This window comes from Athene noctua, chromosome 1 (assembly GCF_965140245.1).
Source record: "Athene noctua chromosome 1, bAthNoc1.hap1.1, whole genome shotgun sequence".
In the NCBI taxonomy this organism is placed as follows: domain Eukaryota; kingdom Metazoa; phylum Chordata; class Aves; order Strigiformes; family Strigidae; genus Athene; species Athene noctua.
Genome location: NC_134037.1, coordinates 134,217,500 through 134,240,267, shown reverse-complemented (window position 1 = coordinate 134,240,267; position 22,768 = coordinate 134,217,500). Strand labels below are relative to the sequence as shown.

Genomic DNA, 22,768 nt, shown 5'->3' with positions numbered 1-22,768 from the left:
CTCAATAGTACATCAAAAATAAACCAACCATGATAAACAGACACTTGAATGTACTTTATCAAAGTCCAACAGAACTTGAAACAAAAACTTTAGAAAGTCACGATCCAAATGAAAGCTCATCACAGCTACCTATGCTTGGAAACATAGCACAAACTGTACTGATGTTTTACTACTTGATTGAATTTAACTCTCTCCCCAAAATAAAGGTTTTTTGATTTTCTTCGGGCATATATGATGCTGACCCTCCTGACTTGCAGAAAAATTAGAAAATAAATTCTCACAATCAAACTACATTCAACACTAACAATCTTAACTTGTCCAAGACTTTTGCCTACTATCTTGAAATAAAAAGCTCTTAAGGAAAAAAGCTTTGCTCTTAGTAGGTCAGAGACTTGAGAACAGTAAGTGGAAATAGGTGTGGCATTCTGACCAGTAACAGTTTTGTTTTCAATTTTTTTCTTCATAAAATCCTTTGAGAAAAGAGGTCAAGAAGATCAGAGAAAGAACTCTTCTATCCACACCTAAAATACAGCGGTTTTGCTAAAAGCAAGAAAAGGCACTTCAAAAATCTATTATTAAAACAAAACAAACTAATGGAAAACTGGATGGAGAGGTAAAATTGCACTTAAAACTCAGATGAGTTTATCAAGCTGCCCTCATTATAAGGCCTACAATTCTGTTAAGGACCTTCTGCACAAAAGCTGAAATGTACTTTCTCCCTATAAAAAAAAAAAACCTCCAAAACCTAAACATGACTTTTAAGTAGTTCTCCCACATTTTTCTCCAATATATTGAATTTATACATAAATACCATAAACAGTGAATTTAAATATTCAAGTTCTCATGCTGATGGCTTACAGAAGCCTGTGCTAACAGTATAACCCCGTTCCTCTTAAGAACTCCACAGAAATTTAGCTGTACTTTAAGCATTTTCAGATCAACTTGGTTTGCACTACATTTTAACACGCAGTGCTTGCTAAGACATTCTCTCATGTCAGATACTACATGTAACTTCCCCCCTAAATGTCAAATAATCCAACTTCAAACCAGGCTGCACAAATAGTGACAGCTAAAAGCAATTTAAACTTCAAGTGAGACATAGTTCATTGCATAACACTCATTCAGTCCCTGAATGTGGATTACAACCAGAACGTTGGTAGTTATGGACTTGAAAATGAGAAGGAGATTCCCCTAAATAGTCTGTAAGCATTCCTAATATGCCTCAGCAAGGCAACAACAAAAAATATTAATGCCTTTTAAAGAATGGTAGAAAACTTAGACAAACTGGACAAAATCAATACAGGCTGGTTTCTTTCACTTCTTTTCTCCTCATAGAAAATATTAGGTAAGAAGTTGGTATTATCATACAGACAAAATGCTTTTTTGTACCAGTATCAAATCTTAAACAGGAGAGAAAGTGGAAAACAAGTCTGCTGGTATAGGAATCTCCTAAACCCAATGCAAGTCAAGACAACTCAGTATCTGATAGCGCCTGTTCTCATTACAACTAGCCACAAAGAAACACAAATGTTCCATACAGGTTCATGAAAAACTAGATTAGTGTGTTTCTATATATTAATTTTAGCTTTATTCCAGGCACTTTTGTGGTCTGGATAAAGACACACAACTGCTCTTTAACAAGAGCAGCCAAAGCTTTCTCTTCAAGCCACAACAAAGGACATCTCCATGTATGTCAGAACATCCCCTCAGCATGGCTGAAGTTGGTTTTTTGGGTTCTTTTGGTAGTGTTTTAAAATCATGAAAGCTTCTTAGCTTTAAATTCTCATATATATCTTATTATAAGCAGAAAAATTAAAAGTATCTCTTAGGTTCCCAAGTCCAACTTCTTCCTACTGAAGGAAACTCTACTGTATAGCCCTGAGTGTGTACTCAATCAAGGCAAGTCTTTAAGGTGCTTATCTTTGCTTGAGGAAAGATATTCTAGAAATCTCTTTTTCTTTGGGTGGGGAGAACAGAAATTAGATTAAGACAGAAAATAGATCCTTTTTTAACTTCTGTGTCCTTGTTTTTACACAAGCATTGTAATTGAAGGAAGTAAAAGCAATAATTAAACTAATGTTTGCTCGCTCTGCCCTCAAAATATTTACAGATGAAAAAAAAAAAAAAAACAATCAACATCCTGTATGACTATTTTGCTGAAGTTAAAACAAGTATCATCAGTTTCACTTCCTGGTTCACCTTTCCTCTAATAATCCCGGCTTATGCTTCAGAATGAATTCCCGTTTTGTGAAGCCCAAGTGATGAGATGGTCACCCTGTACTCCACATATAGCAACATCAACTATGTCTTCATGTATTTCCCTGTCTCCACTGGTGTACACTACCCAGAATCACTTACCATGTTTAGAGCTCTATTGTTCAGATGTCCCAGTCATACCACCATGCTTGTGCAAAACCCTGTCTGTGCATGTTTCCAAATGACAGACTCCACATACAAGCTCTCCATGTTACAGCATGCTATTTCTAAGGCACCTGTATTCACAGTCACTGAAGCATTCCTCTACATTACTGTACTCTCACATTAGTGAAAGAAATTGTTCTACATTAAAGTGTTTAAGAATAGAAAAGACAAGATGCACTGAAATAAGAAGAGTAAAAATTTTACTGCTGTCACTCAGATTTTCTTGAATGACTTTAGACTTCATATTCTGTTCCTACTGGCAAGAGTTTGGAGGGTGGTACAGTGACATATTTAGTCTTCACCCCCAGCCAAGGCAACTGTTCTTCTCCACTATAACCAAGCAGTGCTTTTAGACACACCGCATGACTTAATTAGCATATTTTTATTAAAAACTTCCCAGCTGGACCCATAGATCTACACATCAATTTTGGTCCAAATCTAGAAACTTAGTCCATTTGTATATGCTTCTACCACCACCTCTAAAAGAACTCCAAAAGCCAGTATCATAAAAGTTCTGAAACATTTAAAAAACCCTATTTAAAACATTAGTAGGATCTGAAACTTCAAAGTATCATTACTTTCTTTTTTAATCCAAAGGTGGATCACTGCGTTCTAAACCAGACCCATTTTCAAGTTTGACATTCCACTTACTCTTTTCCCTCAAAAAAATTTTTGTATTTGTAAAACTTATTTGCATAAAACCAAAAACCACAAAAATAAACCCTGTGACCGTAACATCAGCTAAGCTCCAGCATTACAAACAATAAACACAACATTTCTCAGGGATAACTCAAGTGCTGTGGTTCCATGCACTTTCAAGCACAAGTAACGACTACAACAGAGGTAAAGGAGTGAGAACACAAGACCAGAACTTTAACTTTAAACCAGAAGAGTCTATATACGGGAAGAGAAGTTACTAATATTTTGATAAATACGAAAGAGAAGGAACAAGTGCTTCTTTCCAATTTTTCTTCTCCATGAGAATATAACTTCAATAATAAGAACTGTAATAGCTTACAATTTCAGAGTACCAGCTCTGTCAGAGTACCAACTCTAGAGTACCATACTCATCTAATGCATCCTGAAATCAAAAACAAGCTCAGGGAAGAGTGGATTTTTGTTTTGTATTTTTTTTTAAATTATTTTAAAGCATTATCCATTTTCAGAAAAGTCACTCTGAATTATTCCAATATGTCAAAAAGACCACTCGGTTACACGCTACCTTACTTCTTTCCTAGCAGCCATTTCTGATGCTGGGTTATTCTGTTGACTTCTTGTCACTGTCACAGCGTTGAAGCTGAAGAATGTCAACAGAAGCACCCCGGTCTCTCACAGCTATCAACAGGGAAGAGGAACAAGTTTTCAACAATATCCAAGTTGCAAACTCTTCCATCATTCAGATGATGACAGCTGCAGACAAAAAAAGAACTGTACGCCCTGACAGTCTAAGCCATCCAAGAGATGGACTATTTTGCGCATGTCAAAGAGCAAACACGGAGCACAGCCTTGAGCAAAGCGCTGCCTCGAAAGTAAGTATGACAGTCTCCAGCACGAGCCTCTCTCACAGCTAACAGTCTAATCCTTTCATCACCCAAAGATTAAAAAGGGAAAAAATAAAAAGCATTCTGGACTATTAGTATACCTTAGGAGAATTTTGGCATAAATCTTCAGGGTTATAATTTCTTCTCTCATTTGAGCAGATTAGAAGGAAAACAATTTAATTTGACATCTATTTTTGCATATTCCAAACAACTTGGAATATGGAAGCAAGGCATCACCAGAATTTTACAAACCCAAATTATTCATTTTAAAAGCTACATTAACAGTAGTTCAGGACTCCAGCCTTCCACAGTAACCTCACATGTACACTAAGACCGTAGTTTTGAGAGGCACAGAAAAAGCAGTATTTAATTCTAGTCAAAGTTTCCACACCAAATGGGAAACCACATACCAGTAACAGATGATCATTTTTGCTCTGAAGTATCTTTATAGTTTCTCATGTGAGAACTCTAGACTTAACAGTTTCACACATCCCTCTTACTTGTATGTCAAAAAACTAGGTATATGTCAATTAAAATCTCTTAAAAAATTAGAGAATAAAGAAGTGACAAAAGGCAATGCTTTGATTTTCAAGGTTCACACCAAATCTTTTGACCTTTGAACCAGAGCACTAATGAAACTGAATGTATCTATATACACTCCATGGATGTACAAGACCAAGAATTTATTTTCTTGTCTCGTAGTCTATGCAACACCTGGTTTCTATACACACTCTTCAGACGCTTGCTTATTTATGAAATAAAAACTAAAGTGACTACTGTGAATAGACACTTATGTATTAATAAATTAATATTCTCTGTGCACTGGCACTATACACGAAAAAAATGTACTTACGCTGTAAGTTCTTTTGGGCAGACCCCCTATGACAAGCTTGTTACTTACACAGCTACTGCAATATGGTCCTAGTCTATGCTTGAAGTTCTGAGCAGTTCTACACTTACGCTAAATTCTTTTGTGTTGAAATAAGAACCACATCATCAGAAATTGAAGAAAAGCATTGTTCTCAGGACCCACATTAAGCAAACTCTAGAGATCCCCCCCCAGAAAGTCTGTGGTTCTCAACTGCAGTACAGGACCACCAAACTAGAGCAAGCTTTCATTTGAATAGCATAGGTCAAAAGACAGAATTCAGAACCAAATTAACCTCTAACTAAAAATACAGACTCCCCAACCATATCAAGCTTTTTTCAATACAGTACATGTACCTAAACTCCAAGGCTAAAGAAGTTCTTTCAGACTAGATATAAGGAAGAAATTTTTTATGACGAGGGTGGTGAAACACTGGAACAGGTTGCCCTGAGAGGTGGTAGATGCTCCAACTCTGGAAACATTCAAGCTCAGATTGGATGGGGCTCTAAGGAACCTGATCTAGTTGGTGCTCATTGCAGGGGGTTGGGTTAGATGACCTTTCAACATCTCTTCCAACCCAAACCATTCTATGATTCTTTCAAAATTAGACCTACGTGCCAAGGCTAGGACAAGCCATTACATATGATAAATTCCCAGACTGAAGCTAACCTAAAATAGCCTATCTAACCTTTAAGTGTTAAAGCTGTAGCTGGTTTCACAAATCTCCATCTTCACATCCAGTAACTGCCAGCAGCACGAGGCTACTTCATCCCAAGGGAAGAAGGAACAGGATCAGTGCACTGTAACTGAAATTCATCCCAAGACCATGCAGAAATAACCAGAATGACAGAATACCTTAAGGGACCACAGGCTGTCTTAATTAAAACCTCTCCAAACTTCTATATATAAACTACCTGGCAAACCTCTTCATTTTTAAAACAGCCACTACTGACAGCCTTCCTAACCTATTACAGTTCTTAAATGCTGACTCAACTAAGTTAAAGCATGTTTGCTGCAGTTTAAGGCCACAAATTGTTCACCTCCAGTGAGGACAACAGTTTAGTCTGTTCTTTCCAAATGACTTTAATGTGTTCATAGAAACATTATCAGAAATCTCCCTTCAGCCTCCTCTAAAAGAAATCATCCAAAATGCTTGCAGCTTTCCCTTACAGCACATTTTCTAGATCTCTAACCATTCCCCTTTGCCTTCAATTATTCTTCTCCCAATAGAATAGAAAAACCAGGTGGTGCACTTTAACTTAGACTTACTAGCATGCCAAGAAGGCTAACTTCATATATTTTACAGGACATTCTTGGTAATACGTCCAGTATTTGCTAGTTCTGCAACATCAGCTGATTCACGGTCACTATGCAAACATCTAATCCAGATTATTCTCTACAGACCTGCCTTGCCAGTGATCACCCATTCTGTTATCTGCACAGCCAAGTCTCACTGAAGATTAATAGACTACATCAGCCCCTGCTAAATTTCATCCTACTTAGCTACCACTGCTCTGTCAAGATCATTTTGACCACATGCTCTTTAGTCCTTGGAGCACCTCTGAAGGGAATGCAATCCACAAGTCTAGAAAGTGTACTCAGATCAGCTGCAAAAAACCCTTGCTACTATACTTAAGAAAAGTCTGCAGAGGACCCTTGACCCATCCCTCTAGTCCCACCATGAGTCCTGACTAACTTCAAAGGAACATTTACTTTGTAAGGACTGCAGACCCTTCTCAGACAAACAAAAGCCTGGGTTTCTGCCAGGATATATAAAATAGTTAACAGTGTGAAAGTGAGCACAGACAGTATAAAGACATTTCATTTTAAGAACAGACATACTGGGTCAGATCAAGGCGTTGCCTAATGCACTTTCCTGTCTTCGAGAGCAGCCATAAGCAAACACCCAAAGAATAACACCACAGCAATTAACAGGAGGTATGCATACAGATACACACCTTAAATTATATACACACATGTCATATTTTAAGCACATTCCATAGCTTTACCTAATAATAAATTACATCGTTCTCCAGCACTGCATCTTGTTGCCCATGTCAAACATCACTTTATGGGAACAAAGAGCTCTCAGCTGTATAAAGCCAAAAAATGAAAAACGATGCTGTGACAATTACTGGAGGAAAAAATTAACAGTATTCCATAAAAGTACACATTTGAAATTTTTCGTGGATGATGTTTTTAAAGAAGTGCTGTCGTGCCACACAGTTGACTCCATTTACCATCATGTTCCATGGCTGATCTCCTTTTGAGGTTTCAGTTAATGTGGTCTACATATCTTTTTCTTCAAAGAATAACCATGGGGTGGGTCACTTTGTAAGAATCTGAAGAGTACTGTATTTTTAAAAAAGGGCAGTTTTGAATAACTTCTAGAGGATTTCAGCCATGTCTTTTAGCAGTACAAAGGATTATTTTTTTCTTAATACTATGCCAAGATGAAGCAGAAGTGATTCATAACTGCACCAGCCTACCTTCCTGCATTCTACAGAAGAAAATACACTCTTGAACTTTCAGTAGCAGCACGGAATCTCAAGTCAGATCATCCAATTTACAATATGTCACTATAGCTCAGTTTCATTTTTCACAGCATTTGAAGAGTTACACATTACATAGTTTATCTCAGGACATCCAAAGAAATACATTTTACAAAGGAGAACATTTCATATATAATTTACAAATCTGATAGAACATTAATATTACTGCTATAGCTCTTTGTGTTTTTATTTAAAACCGGGGGAAGGGTACTATGAGGCAGTTGTGTATTTAATGTTTAATGACTGACTTTCTATGTAAGCACAAAAATTAGTAATAAATATGGCAGAAATGATTGCACACACAGAATAATTCCATACAGCAGGGTTGAAAAATATGGTAAGAAACAATAATGGTCAAATAATCACTACCTGACTCACTGCATGGTTTTTAAGTATGAGTGGGTTTCACATCAATACAGAAAGAATGAGAAATCAAAGTAAAACAGCATAAGAGATGCCCAGAGCAATTAAAGATTTCAACAAACAAACTTCCAGGAGTTCAGCAACACCAGCTCTCTTGGGTGTCAGATGAAAGCTCATTATTCCTCTTCATCTGCAGACAAATTCTCCACCCCTTTATTAACTATTTTTCCTGACAAAATCCTGGACATTACCTGAATATTTAGAACTAGTTACCTTTGTTCTCTAATATACTTAGAAATAACAGGTCATTCAAATATACTACAGTCATAAAAAACCTGCATCTGTAGTCTCAAAGCAAAACTGTAATACCCTATGTACAGCAGTCTAGTCCTCAGCACAGACACTTTGTTCTTCTTACTGCATAAACACCCTGCATCAGTTCTACTATTTAATGAACTACTAATATATTTTTCATATGCTTCTTTCTTGTATTTCCCAGAAAAATATTTGGTATACTAGCACACCAGAGACGCCACTCCTATCAGCCTTTTTTGTTTACCCCTGCCAGAATTGCTTACTCCATTCACACAGACTCGAGGCACACCTGCAAACTATTAGGTGAGGGCTGATCACCTCTGCAAATGAATCCACACACCAAAGACCAGTGCACCACAACTTTGGGACTTCACTGGAAGCACAGCAGTACACAAGAACGCTGGGAGAGGTGAAAGCGCCACAGTAGAGAAGACATCGGGCTGCACAGTAAGTTTGAACAGCCAAAATAAGCAAGTTAAAGCCTACACGTTACCAGTCTTCCCAGATACTCAAACAAGAATACCATGAGCAGTTTTAAAATATAAGCTTTTGTACTCATACGTTAAGGTTTAAAATCAACCTAACTAAAATTCAGAACAAGAAAAGGCCACAGGTTTGCAGCATTTCTGTGACAGTATAGGCTACATTAGCAGCAACCTAGCTTGAAATATCAACAGCATTGTCAAATTCCCATGCTTTTTCCATATATTAGTCACAGCACAGTAAGAATCGTTCAATGTAATGCTCGAATCACCTAGTCAGCGACACAGACACTATCATTTCTGTTAAAGAGGATAGATGTACACTTACTATAGGTGTAGGGTTATAACTGGTTTAGGGGTTTTGGTGTTTGACTTTGCTTTTGCAATAATATCTTGAAGAATCCCAGCAATCCGTACAGATTGTTACAGGTTCACTAAACAGTGCTGCAAATACTTGCAAAACTTTTCAGTGTGTCTCAAGCCTCCCACTACACCAAAAATTTTTAAACACACCAAATGAAAATAAAGTCTTTGTCTTATTTTAAAGTCACAAAGCAACTATGTCCTTACCTGAAAACTAACCTCTTAAGAGTTTTTAAAATACTCTATTTTTATAGCCACATACATGCAAAAATCTTGACAATTTATTAAAGTCAGAAATCCCCTTTCTTACCTTACCAATATGTTCTTTAGTGGTTGGCTCACTGACAACCTAAACACTAAAGCTGCAACCAGGAGAGAAGTCTCCCATAGTCACAACTCTCAAAGGGATAAATGCATTTAGTGATAGAAGATGGCACATTAGGTTGCAACACAGCTTCTTTCAAAGCTCCCCTAGCAGCATCAAAATTAAATGTTAATGCTAGTGGGATAGAACATTACCAAGTCACAGAACATATCATGTGAAGTCAAATGAGAAACAGGTTCCGTATTTCTGACAAAAAATTATTGTTGAAGTATTAAAACATTACTCCCAAGTTGGGTCTGCAGAAATGTAATTAGTCAACCCAGATTAGGTGGATCATTTTGAAGCAGTCTGTAAAGGCTTTAAAGCAGAAGCTCTAAAGCAAAGCCTTCACACATGGTCTAGGTTTAAATTCAGATCTCAGAAACCTAGATCATCTCCTCCCCTCTTTATCATACTTTTGACAATGCACCTGTGTGTGTCTCTCTCTATACTCTCAAATACATGGAAAAAGTAATAGAGTAAAAACCACTGCTAGAGGTCAATTTATCATGATTTGTTATCTGGAATCTACTGATTTTGACCCAGCCTGCCAGGAATCCCTTCCTGATTCCAGTTGCTCTTTTAAAAAAAAAACACCAAAAAACCACCACACCAAACCACCACCACCAAAAAAAACAGAACACCCAAAAGACATAATAATCAAAAAACAAACCCACACAAAGTAATGCCCCCATAATGTCTGAATAAACTACAAGGCATGTGTAGCCACTACATGTTCTAAAATAAATCTAGAAGAAATGTACATTTTGTAATTATGCTACCAGATAAGAATGAAAATTGGTCTTTCACCACATATTTTAAAATGTAGGCAGTGTCACTGTCTCAATACAAATATTTCTGCAGTATCATAATTATGAAAAGTTATGGTCACAGCATAAACATGTCTGTACTACTCCCTTTTAGAGTTGGACCACTATAAAAAAATTTAGATTCAATCATGATCTGCTCAAACGTTACCAGTGAAAAAATTAATCTAGTGCATTATAAAAAAAAAAAAAACCAAACAACCACAGGCTACTGCAGAAAGTCAAAGCACTGACAGCACAGAGAAAATGTTTGTTGCCTCATGAATATCTATACCTGTCTGCAAAATCCCATAGGCTTTTCAAACGTGCCACCTGGGAAAACAACTGCCATTCTCTTGCTGTCACCGATTCTAGCAATGCCCTTGTCAGCTTCCACAGACACTGAAAGACAGTAAATAACTCCAGCTGAAGAGAAGCTTCAGTCCATTGAAGTTGAGTCTATCATGAAATGGAAGAGACTCACCAATTTGGTAGTATTTATTACCCTACAAAGATCTTCTATTAAGCCAACTACATTTTTAAAAGACACTCAAATAACATTGAGAGAATTTGCTGCTGAACTTTATTACTCAGACATGTGGAGTCCCACAAACAAACTCAACGTCATGTCACTTGCATAATAAAAATCTATATACAACCCCAAACTAACTCATGCCTACTGCACTGATCAAGGAAAAGCAAGCTCAAAGATGAGCTCAACCTAAAAACACCAGTAACTTCCCTTCTAGGAGCTGCCATCAAAGCTCTTCCTGCCCTCCCTCTGATGCATATCATCTGAAGTTCAGGCCCAAAATCTCTGGAATAGTAAAGTTCTCCCACTCTGCACAAACCTCATGCTTCTGTCTCTAGTACAGTCACTAGTTGATCCACTAGAAAACAAAACCAAACAGAAAAAAACCACCTGGCTTTCCATGGGCCTTTAAAGCATTTCCCCAAGACTCAAATCAACTCAGCAGTCCGTTCTGGTTACTAAAACATGTAATCCAAAAATTAACTATTTTTGTAAACCTGTTTCAAAGTATCTAAAACTGAAATTTGATTAGTAAGTTTTCTCTATTCTCTGAGGAACACAGAAAAAAATGTTACCTTGCAACTACTACGCTGCATTACACTATACATACCCATGGCTCCCAAGCCAGTACATACAACCACGAGTAAAATCGCAAGATTAGAAGTGAAATGATCAACAGATACAATCTTTCCAAGGACATTATTTTCCACTTCTTTAGGTTTCAGTTGGGCAACTGTATATATAAAGAAAAACCTTACATCTAACTCACCTGCAAAAAGTACCCCTCGCCAGGAAGCTTTTATTCTCTCAGCAAGGCACAAAACATTCTTTCTGATGCTGATACTCCAACCTCCCACAAATGTGGGGAAACTCATTTCAGACTATGGACTTCATTCACAGGAATACAGATATGTGCCAAATGATTCATATTTCCTTGGCCAACAACCAAATATTCCGTTTATTTAGGCTGATGAATTTGTGTCCCCTTCCTCCCAAGGAAACCCACTCATACAGGTCAATTTTTTTTGTGTCCCTTTTTTTTTTTTTTAATAGATACTTAAAACAAATGAAGCACATGAGAGATGGGATACAAATAATAATCTAAGTTCTATGTAACTGCAGCAGGGTATGAATCAAGAAAATCAAGCAGACTGGTGCTATCAACTGCAACTAAACAGTTTTTTCCTCTTTCTACACTGCAAGAAAAGTCAAATTCTTCTTTACAGCAACAGTCACATTTTAGTTTATCTTTCTGCAAAACATTCTTGGCTTGTCTGAAAATTAAACAACTGCCTGCATTCCTGGCAAAAGATGCTTCTTTGAACTACAAGGCTTGTAGTTGACAAAAATTATACTCCTACTAAAAAAGTCAAAACAGACAACGTTCTACAGTTGTGGCTGTAAGAAGTCTGCCTTGGTTGGAAAAATTCAGCTGCTGCTTCCCTTCTGGTCATAACTTCAGAGCCAACACCCAACGTCTCTCCTTCTAAGTGCTCTGATCCAAAAGCCTGTGGCAACTTTTGCCACTACACTCAAACCACTTACCTTCATGCACGCATGCACAGCAGCACAGTATTCCCAAGTACCATACACCTCCTACAACATTACTTATGCAGTGGTATCAATCAGGAACACCTTCCCTTTCTCTTCTGATCAGCAGGTTTCTTACTATGACCATCTACTGTCAGGCACTTAGACTACTAACAGGTTTCTTCAAATCCACCCAACTGCCTGAAGAGACACGTTGAACAATGTAACTGTATCATTATACCTTCCTGTGATACATTATGATTAAGAGACACCTTCCAAACTAAAAAATATAATCAACAGAAGCTATCTACACAAAGGAAAAACACTCGCAGCTACCTCCAAACTAATTCAACTCAACCATATCGTAATACCAGTGTAAAAGTCATTCACTACTTTCAACATAACTACAATGGTCATTACAATCTACAAAGCAAGAGACGCTCAGCCCTATTCAGACCTATTACAAAGTTAAGAAACTGTGTTTTTTCTTAGCTCTAAGCTCTTACAAGCAAGCTAAAATTAATTTCCTATGGCAGGCACCAAGGCCCTCTGTAACCTCACAGCGTTAGTCCTTCAGCTAAATTGACTCCACGTTACTGATGCAGAAACCTTGCAAATCGACAAGAAATTAACCACGTGGAAGATACTTGGCAACTCAGTTTAGCCCAGTTAATATTAACTTACTAGTGAAATGCATATGCAGGAAGCACTGGTACTGATACTAAGTTAACAGCCTCGCAGCTGATGAGAGATAAGTCAGAAAATTCTGGGTCTGCTGCTAAGGAGAAGTGGCAATACTCTTGGTGAGGACTGGTACCATCCCTTCAGAAGGAGCCGTTGCTGTACAGCTTTAGTTTAAAAGACAGCCCCTGGTTCTTCCCATTGACAAGCTATCTTACCACTTTTCCTTTCTTCCATTATAAGACAGACTAGGTGAGAACACGAATTGCCTTAAATGATTAAACCTACTTCCTGTCTGCAAGAGATAAAAGTACAGAATGAACTGCTTTGCTTTATTTTCTTTCCTGAACAACAGACAAGTCATCTGTGGCAAGAGCACCTAATAAAAAGATTCTTTGATAGCACCGATCATACAAGAAAAATCACTGTCCACTTCTTATGACTTCTGGGCATGCACATTTCTGACAGTCTCAGAGGGTGATATCAAAATGCTTTCAGTAAGGTCTCCAACATGGATTTCTGTTGAAATCAGCTCATCTCCTACTGCGCAGACGGAACATCACACAGCAGCACTGCTAGAGGATATAAGATCGAGTCGCACATATGCTGTCTCATGGACTACACAGAGATAACTGAGCCTCTCTCTATAGCACGGTAAACCAGTACCAACGGGAGCAGGAAGGATTCTCAAGATTTGATGAAGGCAGTTCTTCTACCGATAGCGGTTATCCAAATCTAGTTCGCAAAAGCTTCAGGTAGAGCTTCATGTTAGACTTCTGTTTAATGAGACAGAGCAGCGCTCATCACACTCATCTGAGCATGAGTATGATGTTGTAGCCATTTCTCAGAAAGGTGTGCCTTGCTACCACATCTCACACCCTTCCCACCTTAAGACCAGATTGCTGCAACGCACTCAATAGGTGGCTACACTCGAAATCAATTCAACAATATAAAGTGGCATAGGCCATCATGACTCCAAACTTACATCTTGCCCACTGGCAGTATGAAGCACTTCAGCAACAAACTCCCATCACAGGAGAAGTGCCAAGGGGGTTCCTGGTTTTGCACCTAAAGAGAGGGGGTTTGACCTGTACAGCACTCTGAGTTTGAGCCTTTATGTGTGAGGGAGTATCTTTTCCTGTCACATTGTAAAAGCTGTAATTAGCATTTATTTTCAACATACATAAATAGAAGAGCATCTATCTGCGTGGCTTACTGAAGGAAGTGCTGACAAGACAAAACTTGGGATTTTTATATGAACATGGGTCAAAGAAAAATGTTTTGCAAGGTATTTAAACTTTCAATAAGTTCCTTTTCATAGCTGCCTGACTTTAAAAGTTTTGTTCATCTTTCAAGGCTGCACTGGGCTGATGCTCATTAAATTCAGAAAGCAGCCAAGTAACGCCACCAGCCATAGAGCTTCTGCAGGAGACAGCCACTTTAGCACTTCCCACACTAGCTATGGGTGACTAAAAGTCCTCAGAGTAAAGTTAATTTTTTTTTAACAAAAACAAAAGGGAGAGAACTCCAGAAAGATGTTCAAGACTTAAGTCTATGGAAATTTCTGGAAACCTCAAAGGTAACAGATCTACCAATTTAAAATGGGACTTAGCAAGTCATTCAAGACAAGAATACTCCAACAGCTTGAACAAAGAGGCTGCAAGTGTTCTGCAGCCACCTTGCATATTATTAGCTAATGTGTTCAAATAACTAATGGGTTTAACATTAATTCATTTCAGAAAATGATAGAACGGGTCATAACACCAAGCTTTAACTGCAAGCTTTTTGCAGACACAGATACCCTACAGGCTTTCAGAATATTCTTCACATCCCTCATCCATCCAGCATGGGGTGAGGGAACAGCAATAGCCAATATCCCGCAAATTTGTATCATTATGAAGATCTGTGATGAGTGAACTGGACATCAGTACTGGAAAAACCCTTTTTGTTCTACCTAAAATAGCACTTAAAGATGTAATACATCAAAATTAAAGAACTCTTGGGGTAGTAGAGGGAAACCCTTCAACCTGTGGGGTGGTCTTCAGTCATATAAGCCACAAAACTACTTTATTGGGAAATAAGAAGATAAAAGATCAGAAAACATATGCCACAACTGCCTTGTGATACCTACAAGGCCCTATGAAGTTAATGGATGAAGTAGTACAACTTCCAGAGCCAGGATGCATACAGGCAAGGAACATACTCCATAAGCCATATGGGTTTCCACTTTTGTGTAAGTAGGGGAACAAGAAGGTTAAAATATTGCTAAGAAATACAAAAGGAGAATCAAGTGATAATACAATAGGGCATCACCTCCAGGAAGCGGCATAGGGAAGAAGAAACGTGCAGAACAGTGATGGAATGAGAAATAAAGGTTCAGGATAAACTCCCAACACATCTTGCAACACAAAAAACAACCAAATCACCCACCCACGGAAATAAGACGTGGAGGACACAGAAGAATAATTAGTCAAATTATCATTTGACAGGTTCCACTGGCAGGCCTCACTTTTTTATTAGTTCTTTTTCTGCTCAACTACCTCTAATGACATGAATAAAGAGCAAATAGTTTGGCAGCATTAGAATTAAGTACAGCAGACAGCTGTTTTATTCCTTTTCAGACTGCAAGGCATGACTTCAGGGCACTACAGCATGAGACACCTTTCAATGAAGCGTATACGGTCATTAGCTGACCCCGTTAGTGCAATTTTTTTTAAGTTTAGGCACGAGGAAAGCTGTTCACCTAGCAGCAGTCAGAAAGCTGGACAGGGCTAGATCAGCGAGGGCCAGACACATAACACTCAGCAGGCTTCTGGAAGGGAGTGATCTTCCTCTCTCCAGCAAGGAGAGCAGGATGGGCGGCTTCCAGTTTCAGGAACCAATTAGGCAGAAACTGCTATCAAAGCAATAGAGAGGGCCCTACCCTAACTGGGTTGAGAAACAGAAGATGGCATTATCTCAATCGTTTTCCCAGTTTCAACAGCCCCGCTCATTCCTTCTTGCTGTAGGTGACCAGGGTGCTCTTTTCCAAGGCATTTCCTACACATCTACCTGGACATCTCAAAATATTAAGTTAAACTGTCACCTAGAAGCCACGTGCTCCCTGAAAAGCAGTCTCTTATGTCCTGCCTTGTGAAGTGGCTACTAAAAGAGCAACAAACTCCCAGATTTTATTCCTTCATGAATCACTTTTTAAAGAGGCATCATGCTCAAACACCAGCAGTAGTACCATGTGTGAAGAGTACACACCAATACAGGTTTACCAAGCTACTGTGCTTTCAGATTATGCAGCACAAAAGCAACAGTGAACCTAAAAGAAAAACTTCAACAAAACCCAAGTTTGCCATCACTGTAACATTCTTCCAGAGTATCCAAAATAAATTATTACAAGATTGTCCTTTAGATTTTGCAACTAAGAGTATGCATACGACATCAGAATCAGCTAAAGCAAATAGAATTGCCTTCCTCACCCTCCACATCAACAAACTCTGCTTAACCAATTACAGAGCCATGACAGTCAAACACAGAGAAAAAAAAATTCATGGGAAGCATTAGCCATGACATTACTTACTAAAGAACAACAAGATAATTGGCTACAGTTACAGTAAGTACCTCTGTCTATAAGGACTTGGTGTTACTCGAAACACTTATTTTCCAGAAGCTCAGGGAAGAGGAGGGGGGAGGAAAAAAAAAAAAAAAAAAAAATCAATTCCACAGTCATTAGATGAAAATTCTCAAACTGCAAACTTTGAGACTTCTATTTTTATACAGATATTTTTGGTCATGTGTTGCATGACTACCCTTTATATTTCAGAATTATTTTTGTCCCATTTGGGAAACAATCTACATCTGGAAGCAATGCAAGAACAACTAGGTGAAGAACAAAAGAAAGCTGCAAGCTCATGCCTCTTATGCTATAACCAGCAGGTTGATAGTATCAGCAAGTGGAAAACTGGAAGCTCAGCTCCCTCCTGTTGAGGGACAGGCTTAACACAAGGAGAGCACACGCACTTTTTTTTTTTTTTTTGGTGCAGGGAAAGCCTACAAACCCAGCAGTACAGACCTGCACAAAGAATGACCTACTTTACAATTACTTCAATGTAGAAATACGTATGGTGGGGTTGAAAGAATGGTGGAGTGATTTCTAAAACACCAAAATATAAATAGAGAAAAAAAACGAGTCAGATTTCAGAAGGTAATCTTGATGCTGGTATGGCTTGACAGAGATGCAAGAAGGCCACTGGGTTCCTACTCTGCAGAGATGTTAAAACCCTTGTAATGGCTATTACAGAGCAATGAGGGCAGCATGCAAGTCATCTTTCCCAACAGCCAGAGGAGAAGCAGCTGGTGGTGATCTCCCATCCTTTCATTCAAGGCTCAGGCTTTCTTACCAACTTCTGAAATCAAACTCTCATAAATTAAGTCTAATAACTTATGCAGAGAAGAGAAGAAAAATCCTTGCTCACTCTTTCTCCCCCATATATCTTGGGGAGAAGAGTAGTCACTGTACAGTTCTAGTACAGCTCTTCCCAGGTAGCACAAGGATTAGCGAGCCCTCCTCCACTACTTTACCAACCCCTTCCTCATCACTTGGATCCGTCCTTCCTCGATAACTGTTGCAGTCTCAGCTAGGAGCAGCAATAGCTGCAGAGACACCAGAGCAAGAGTGACTTCATCATTTAATTGCACCGCTACTCCAGATTTACAAATAAAAGCAAAAAGGTTGACAGCAAACAAGTCAGGTTTTGCGCCATCGTAACTCGGAAAAGATCCGCACCAAGACAGAAGTCCCAGAGACTCAGTAGACATCAATCAATCAATTTTCACCCACTTCACAAGGACTCTTTTGTCCCAGATTTCACTCAAAAGGGCTCAGAACATAACTAATTATCAATCTGTAAATATACAGCAAAAAGCAAACTCTTTACCACACAAGTGATTCCCCCCCCCCCCCAATCATTCAACACTGGTAACAGATAACTTGCTACAATCATGCCATAAGATGCTACCAAAACTAATGAGAACGAAAAAAATATAACCCTTTTTGACACCCAGAAATTTTTTTTTTACAAATCAAAAAAAAAAGTTAACTCTCTGAACTGTCTCACATGGATGAGTGAACTGAAAAATATAAACTGTATTTCCCACAGAGTCCTTGTATGTGGTTCTCTTGCTTTGTTCTGACATTTTTTTTCCAGACAGCAGAAGGACCAGGAGCACATGACTAGAGCGACTGTGGGGGTTACCACAAGTGCGTGTGCTTTATGCTACGGCCTTTGTTTCTCCGTCAGTGTTACACACTTGGGATTGAATCATATTTGCAAACTTGTTAGTCTGCATCAGTTAGCACCCTCTTCACAGGCAAGCATCTGTCTAGTCTTTGACCTCAAATAAACAGGAAAGCAGCATCAATGACCTTTCAAGAATCAAGCTGTAGAGTTGGAATAAGAAATTTTGTTGCTGAGCATGACAGGTCTAGGTCTCACTTGGTTTAGACAGCCACCTGCAGAAATACTGATCAACAAGACCTGCTTCCTAGTCCATAAAGTAAATCAATAAATTAAAATGGAGTCACCCACAGTTTTTCTCCAGACAAACCAAGAATCCTTAGTAAATGCTAATGCTGGACCTGATCAAACATATGCTCTTACACTGCTAATATGGGTTAACTGCACCCATGTTTTCCACAGTGCTGCAGGCACGCTGATCATGCAGATACAAGGTAAAACTACAGACCGCGAGCCAAATGCTCTTTTCAAGGCTTCAACCGCAGTGGAAGACATTTCGGTGCAGAAAAACGTCAGAATTTCTGATCTGTCAAAAAGCTCACAATTTTAAGAGCGCTTCGGCATGAAATGCATAAAACGATGCGATATATATGCACGCATGGCGCGATGTCAGGTGTGGCTGGATGCAAGTATCAAATAGATCAATTGAATGGTAATGCATATCAAGCATTCCCGGTCCCATAAAAGATGCCACCCGCATTTCCATCAGAAAAAGGAATAAATATCGCTGAAAACTATGCTATTAATATGCATCTGGAAGATCAATTTAGTTGCTAATATGAACACATTCAAATCAGGAGTTAAGAAATTCCCTATTATAAACATAGAGCCAATCTTTAGCGACTCGGCACAGGGCCTTTTTCCATTCGCGTTGTACATTTGTTCAGACTTAAGACATATTTTTAATTCACGTAAACCAGCTAATCCCACAAGCTAGAATACGAAGAATGGAAGACAATTTCCGACGTGCCTCTGCAGAATAAAGCACAGGCCTCATTCTTAAGAATATTCTTCTGAACAGAAAACTGGAAAAGGCATGCCAAGCTTGAAATAACTACTCCACAGGCTCACATGCCAAAATAACCATTTTCTTATCCCCTCTACTGAGCATTTTACCAGAGCCTGGAGGATATTAGAGAGACACCTTTTGTAAGCTCCCCTCCCCCTCTTTTTTTTTTTTTTTATTTTAATGGGCTGGACTAGAAGGTGTTCACACCCGATCTACGGGTGCACGCAAAAATCTTCCAAGCTCTCCCCCTCAGAGCCAGGAGTGCTTAAAAACACATAATGAACGTGAATGTCACGGCCATACCTGCGTGCCCGCAATTCGCTTGCACCTTTCGAGGGAGGAATTAAAAAGGACATGAAAAGGGAAATACAGGCAGCGGAGCTCCCAATCCGTTTCACAAAGGGGGGGAAAAAAAAAAAAAAAAAAAAAAAAAAGGCTTTTTAATTAGCCAGAGGCCGCTTCCAGCGCTGGCAGCGACCAGAGGCTAAGGAAGAGGACAAACCAACCGGCGTTTTTTTGTCCGACAGGCCCCAACCGAAGCGGCGGCGTGCGCCTATTCAAGGTTAATGAGGGGGGAAGGGGAGAGAAAGGAAAGGAGCTGCCTCAGCCGGGGCTGGGGCCGCTCGGCCCCCGGCCGGGCTCCCGCCCGCCGCCGCAGCGCCCGGCCGAAGGGCGGGGGAACAGCCCCGGCAAGGGCCGAACAGGCACCCCCCCACCCCCCCGCGCAGGGCGGCAGGATACTCACGGCTAACTTTCATGCTGCCGAAGGCCGAGGGCTGCTGCACCGGCTTGCAGCTCTCCGCGAAGGAGGTGGTCCTGGGCCGCCCGGACATGGTCTCCCGCTCCCGCTCTGCCCCCGATCACCTCGCTCTCTTCCTGCCTTCCCCCTCCGCCTCGCCCCGGCGGCTCGGCGGGCCCGCCTGCCGCTCCCTCGCTCGCTCAGCCGGAGGAGACGGGCGGGACGCGCCACATGAAACGCCGGGCCCCCCCCTTCCCCCCCCCCCCACGGGGAAGCCCCCTCCCCTCTCGGTCTCTGTCGGCGCTCTTCGCCCGCCGGCTGCTGCTGCTGCTGCTTCGTCTTCCTCCTTCTCCTCCTCACGCCGCCCGTTTCTCACAAAACCATCCTTCCCGGCCGCGCCGGTGGGTCCGCGAGCCGCCTCCGCCCAGTCCGCAGCCCCCCCGGCGCCGCTCCCGATCCCGGCCGCGAGCGAGGGGGGTTTGCTAGGCCTCGCTGCCCCCACCCCGGGCGCCAGTCACATGGGGCGGAGGCTCACGGCCCGGCTCCTCTGATCCCGTCGCTGCCTTTCTCCTTTTTTTTCCTCTTCCCCCCCTCTTTTTTTTTTTCCTCTTCTTTTTCTTCCTCCTCTTTCTTTCCCCTCCCCTCTCCTCCCCTTCCCCCTCGCCTCTGAGGGAGGCGGCAGGGAGCGGGACTATTTTTTCCCCGGCGGAGGGATCTCGGGGCTCCCGGATCCGCCGACAAGAGGTGAGGCGGTCGTTCGCAAGGGGATCCGGCAGGGGCGGTGGGATCCGCGGCGGGCGGAGTAGGGGTGAGGCGGCCCGGGCGGCCTCGCTCGCTCGCTCGCTGAGGCTTCTCAGTGCAGCGCTGAGGCGGCGGCTCCGGCGCGGCCCCTCATTGCGCCCGCAGGGGCAGCTGGCGGCGGTTCAGGCTGGGAACGCTGCACTGCGGACGGCGGCTGGTGGCGACGGCGTAGGCCATGACGGCGGCGGCAGCTCCTCCTCAGCCGGCTTCAGAGCGCTGGCGGCGGTGGTTGTTGCTGTGGATGGCGCTTCCCCGGGCGCCCAAGGCACATGGGACTCGCCCGCCCGGCTGAAGCCTCCTGCCGCTCCCTCCCGGCGCCGGCTGCTTCCCGCCGGGCCCCCCTCCCCGTTTCTGCCGATCAGTCCCTTTGTCCCCGCTGCTGCCTCCGCTGCGTGCCGGGCTCCCGCTGCTGCGCTGTGCGTGTGCGCCAAAGCCGCGCAACCGCCTATACCCGCCGCCGCCCTACGTTGCGGAACGGCCCTAAGCAGCTTCTGTGAATACCCAGCCGAAGAGCCCAACGCACTCGCTAACCCCCAGCCCGAGGCCGTTACGGAAACATCCGAGCGTGCTCGGAACCAATCCCGAGGCCGTTACGGAAATGCCCGTAACGTCTCGTGGCCAATCACGGGGCCACCTCGGGCGCAGCCGAGTGTCCCCTAAGCGAGACGGAGAGCCAATGGGAGAGCGCTGCCGCCGCCCTAGCAGCGCCGTCGGGGAGCCAATAGGAAGGAGGCTTCTCTTCCGGCTATCGCCGAGCCAACCCGAAGAGAGCCGAAGCGGGAGAAGCCAATCATGGGCCGCGCTGCCTCAGTCACACAGTCCTGGGGCCGCTTTCAAGCCGCAGCCCCAGGCGGAGATTGGCTTCCCCCGGCGAAGCGCTCCGATTGGCTGGCGGAGATGAGGCGGCCCGAAGACGCCATCCAGCTCTTCGCCAGCGGACCAATCGCTGAGCGCGGGGCCGGCGGGGCCCGGCCGCTCACCTTTATGACCTCACCGGGCGCGCGTGGGGGAGGGGAGCGCGCATGCTCAGTGCGGCGCGAAGGGCGGGCCCGAGGGCACAGGGCGGCGGCCGCCCTGTGCCCTCGGGCTCGCCCTTCGCGCCTGAGGGGAGGCGGTCACCGTCCCTCCGGCCCTGCCTGCTCTCCGGAGGCGGCTGCGAGGCCTATGTCACCGGGATCGCGCTGCCTGCCCCTTGCCCGTGAGGCAAGGCCGCTTAGGCGGCACAGAGCTGAGGGAGTGGTGCCAAAGAAAGCCCAAAATAACGGGCTTTGTGGTGGAAACCGTCGGGGACTGAGATCATCTGAGCCTGCCCTCGATTAGACAGGCTCTTAGGAAGTATTTCTTTGCAGAAGGGGTTGTTGGGCGTTGGAATGGGCTGCCCAGGGCAGGGGGGGAGTCCCCATCCCTGGAGGGGTTGAAGAGTCGGGTTGACCCAGCGCTGGGGGATCTGGTGGGGTTGGGAACGGTCAGTGTGAGGTTAATGGTTGGGCTGGATGATCTTCAAGGTCTCTTCCAACCTTGATGATTGCATGATTCTGTGATCCCTCATCCAGCCATCAAAGACAGTGACATTGAACCAACACTTGCTATCACATGCAGTGTTGTCACCTGTAGGCCTCTGATGTGGCTGGTGGGAAAACTCGGCAGCTGTGGGAAAGAAGTAACAGTGTGGTGAGCTGACTTGTTAAAAAGTAGTATGCTGGAAGTCACAAAACTGGCACGTGAAGTGACGGTAAACTTAGTTTGCAGAAGCCGGGCTGAGCTGTGGGGGAAGAAGATCCAGACTTCCAGAAAAAGTTTTCCTGATTCAGCTGTTACGAGCAAGACCTGCTTATAGGAAACACAGTTTGTATTAGAGGCACTAAACTGGCTCTTATAGCCAGGTCTTGGTGCCACCATGAGTGGATTGAGCTTGGTCCTGGCCAGAGTCCCAAGCACTGTTCTGGAAGAGCCTGTACTTCTTCAGGGCTCTGAAGTATCCCCAGAGGCATTGGTTCCCAGCCCTGGCAAAGCAGGCGCTGGAGTGCTGCTCCCTGCTGTGACCTCAGTAAAATTACTCGGCAGACCTCAGCAAAAATTGAGCACTTCTTGCTTATGCCATAAAAAAAAGTGT

At 42.4% G+C, this 22,768-nt stretch overlaps 1 protein-coding gene across 2 annotated transcripts in view; it reads right to left on the bottom strand.

The window, feature by feature from the left end:
* GSK3B (glycogen synthase kinase 3 beta) overlaps positions 1–21,186 on the bottom strand; it is a 153,040-nt gene extending 131,854 nt beyond the window's left edge. For both annotated transcript variants that reach the window (XM_074897172.1, XM_074897181.1), the window contains exon 1: positions 19,861–21,186. In XM_074897172.1, coding sequence (XP_074753273.1) covers positions 19,861–19,948 — 88 coding nt within the window. In that variant the 5' untranslated portion in view covers positions 19,949–21,186. The remainder of the gene's footprint in view (positions 1–19,860) is intronic.
* Between the last annotated feature and the right edge of the window lie 1,582 nt (positions 21,187–22,768).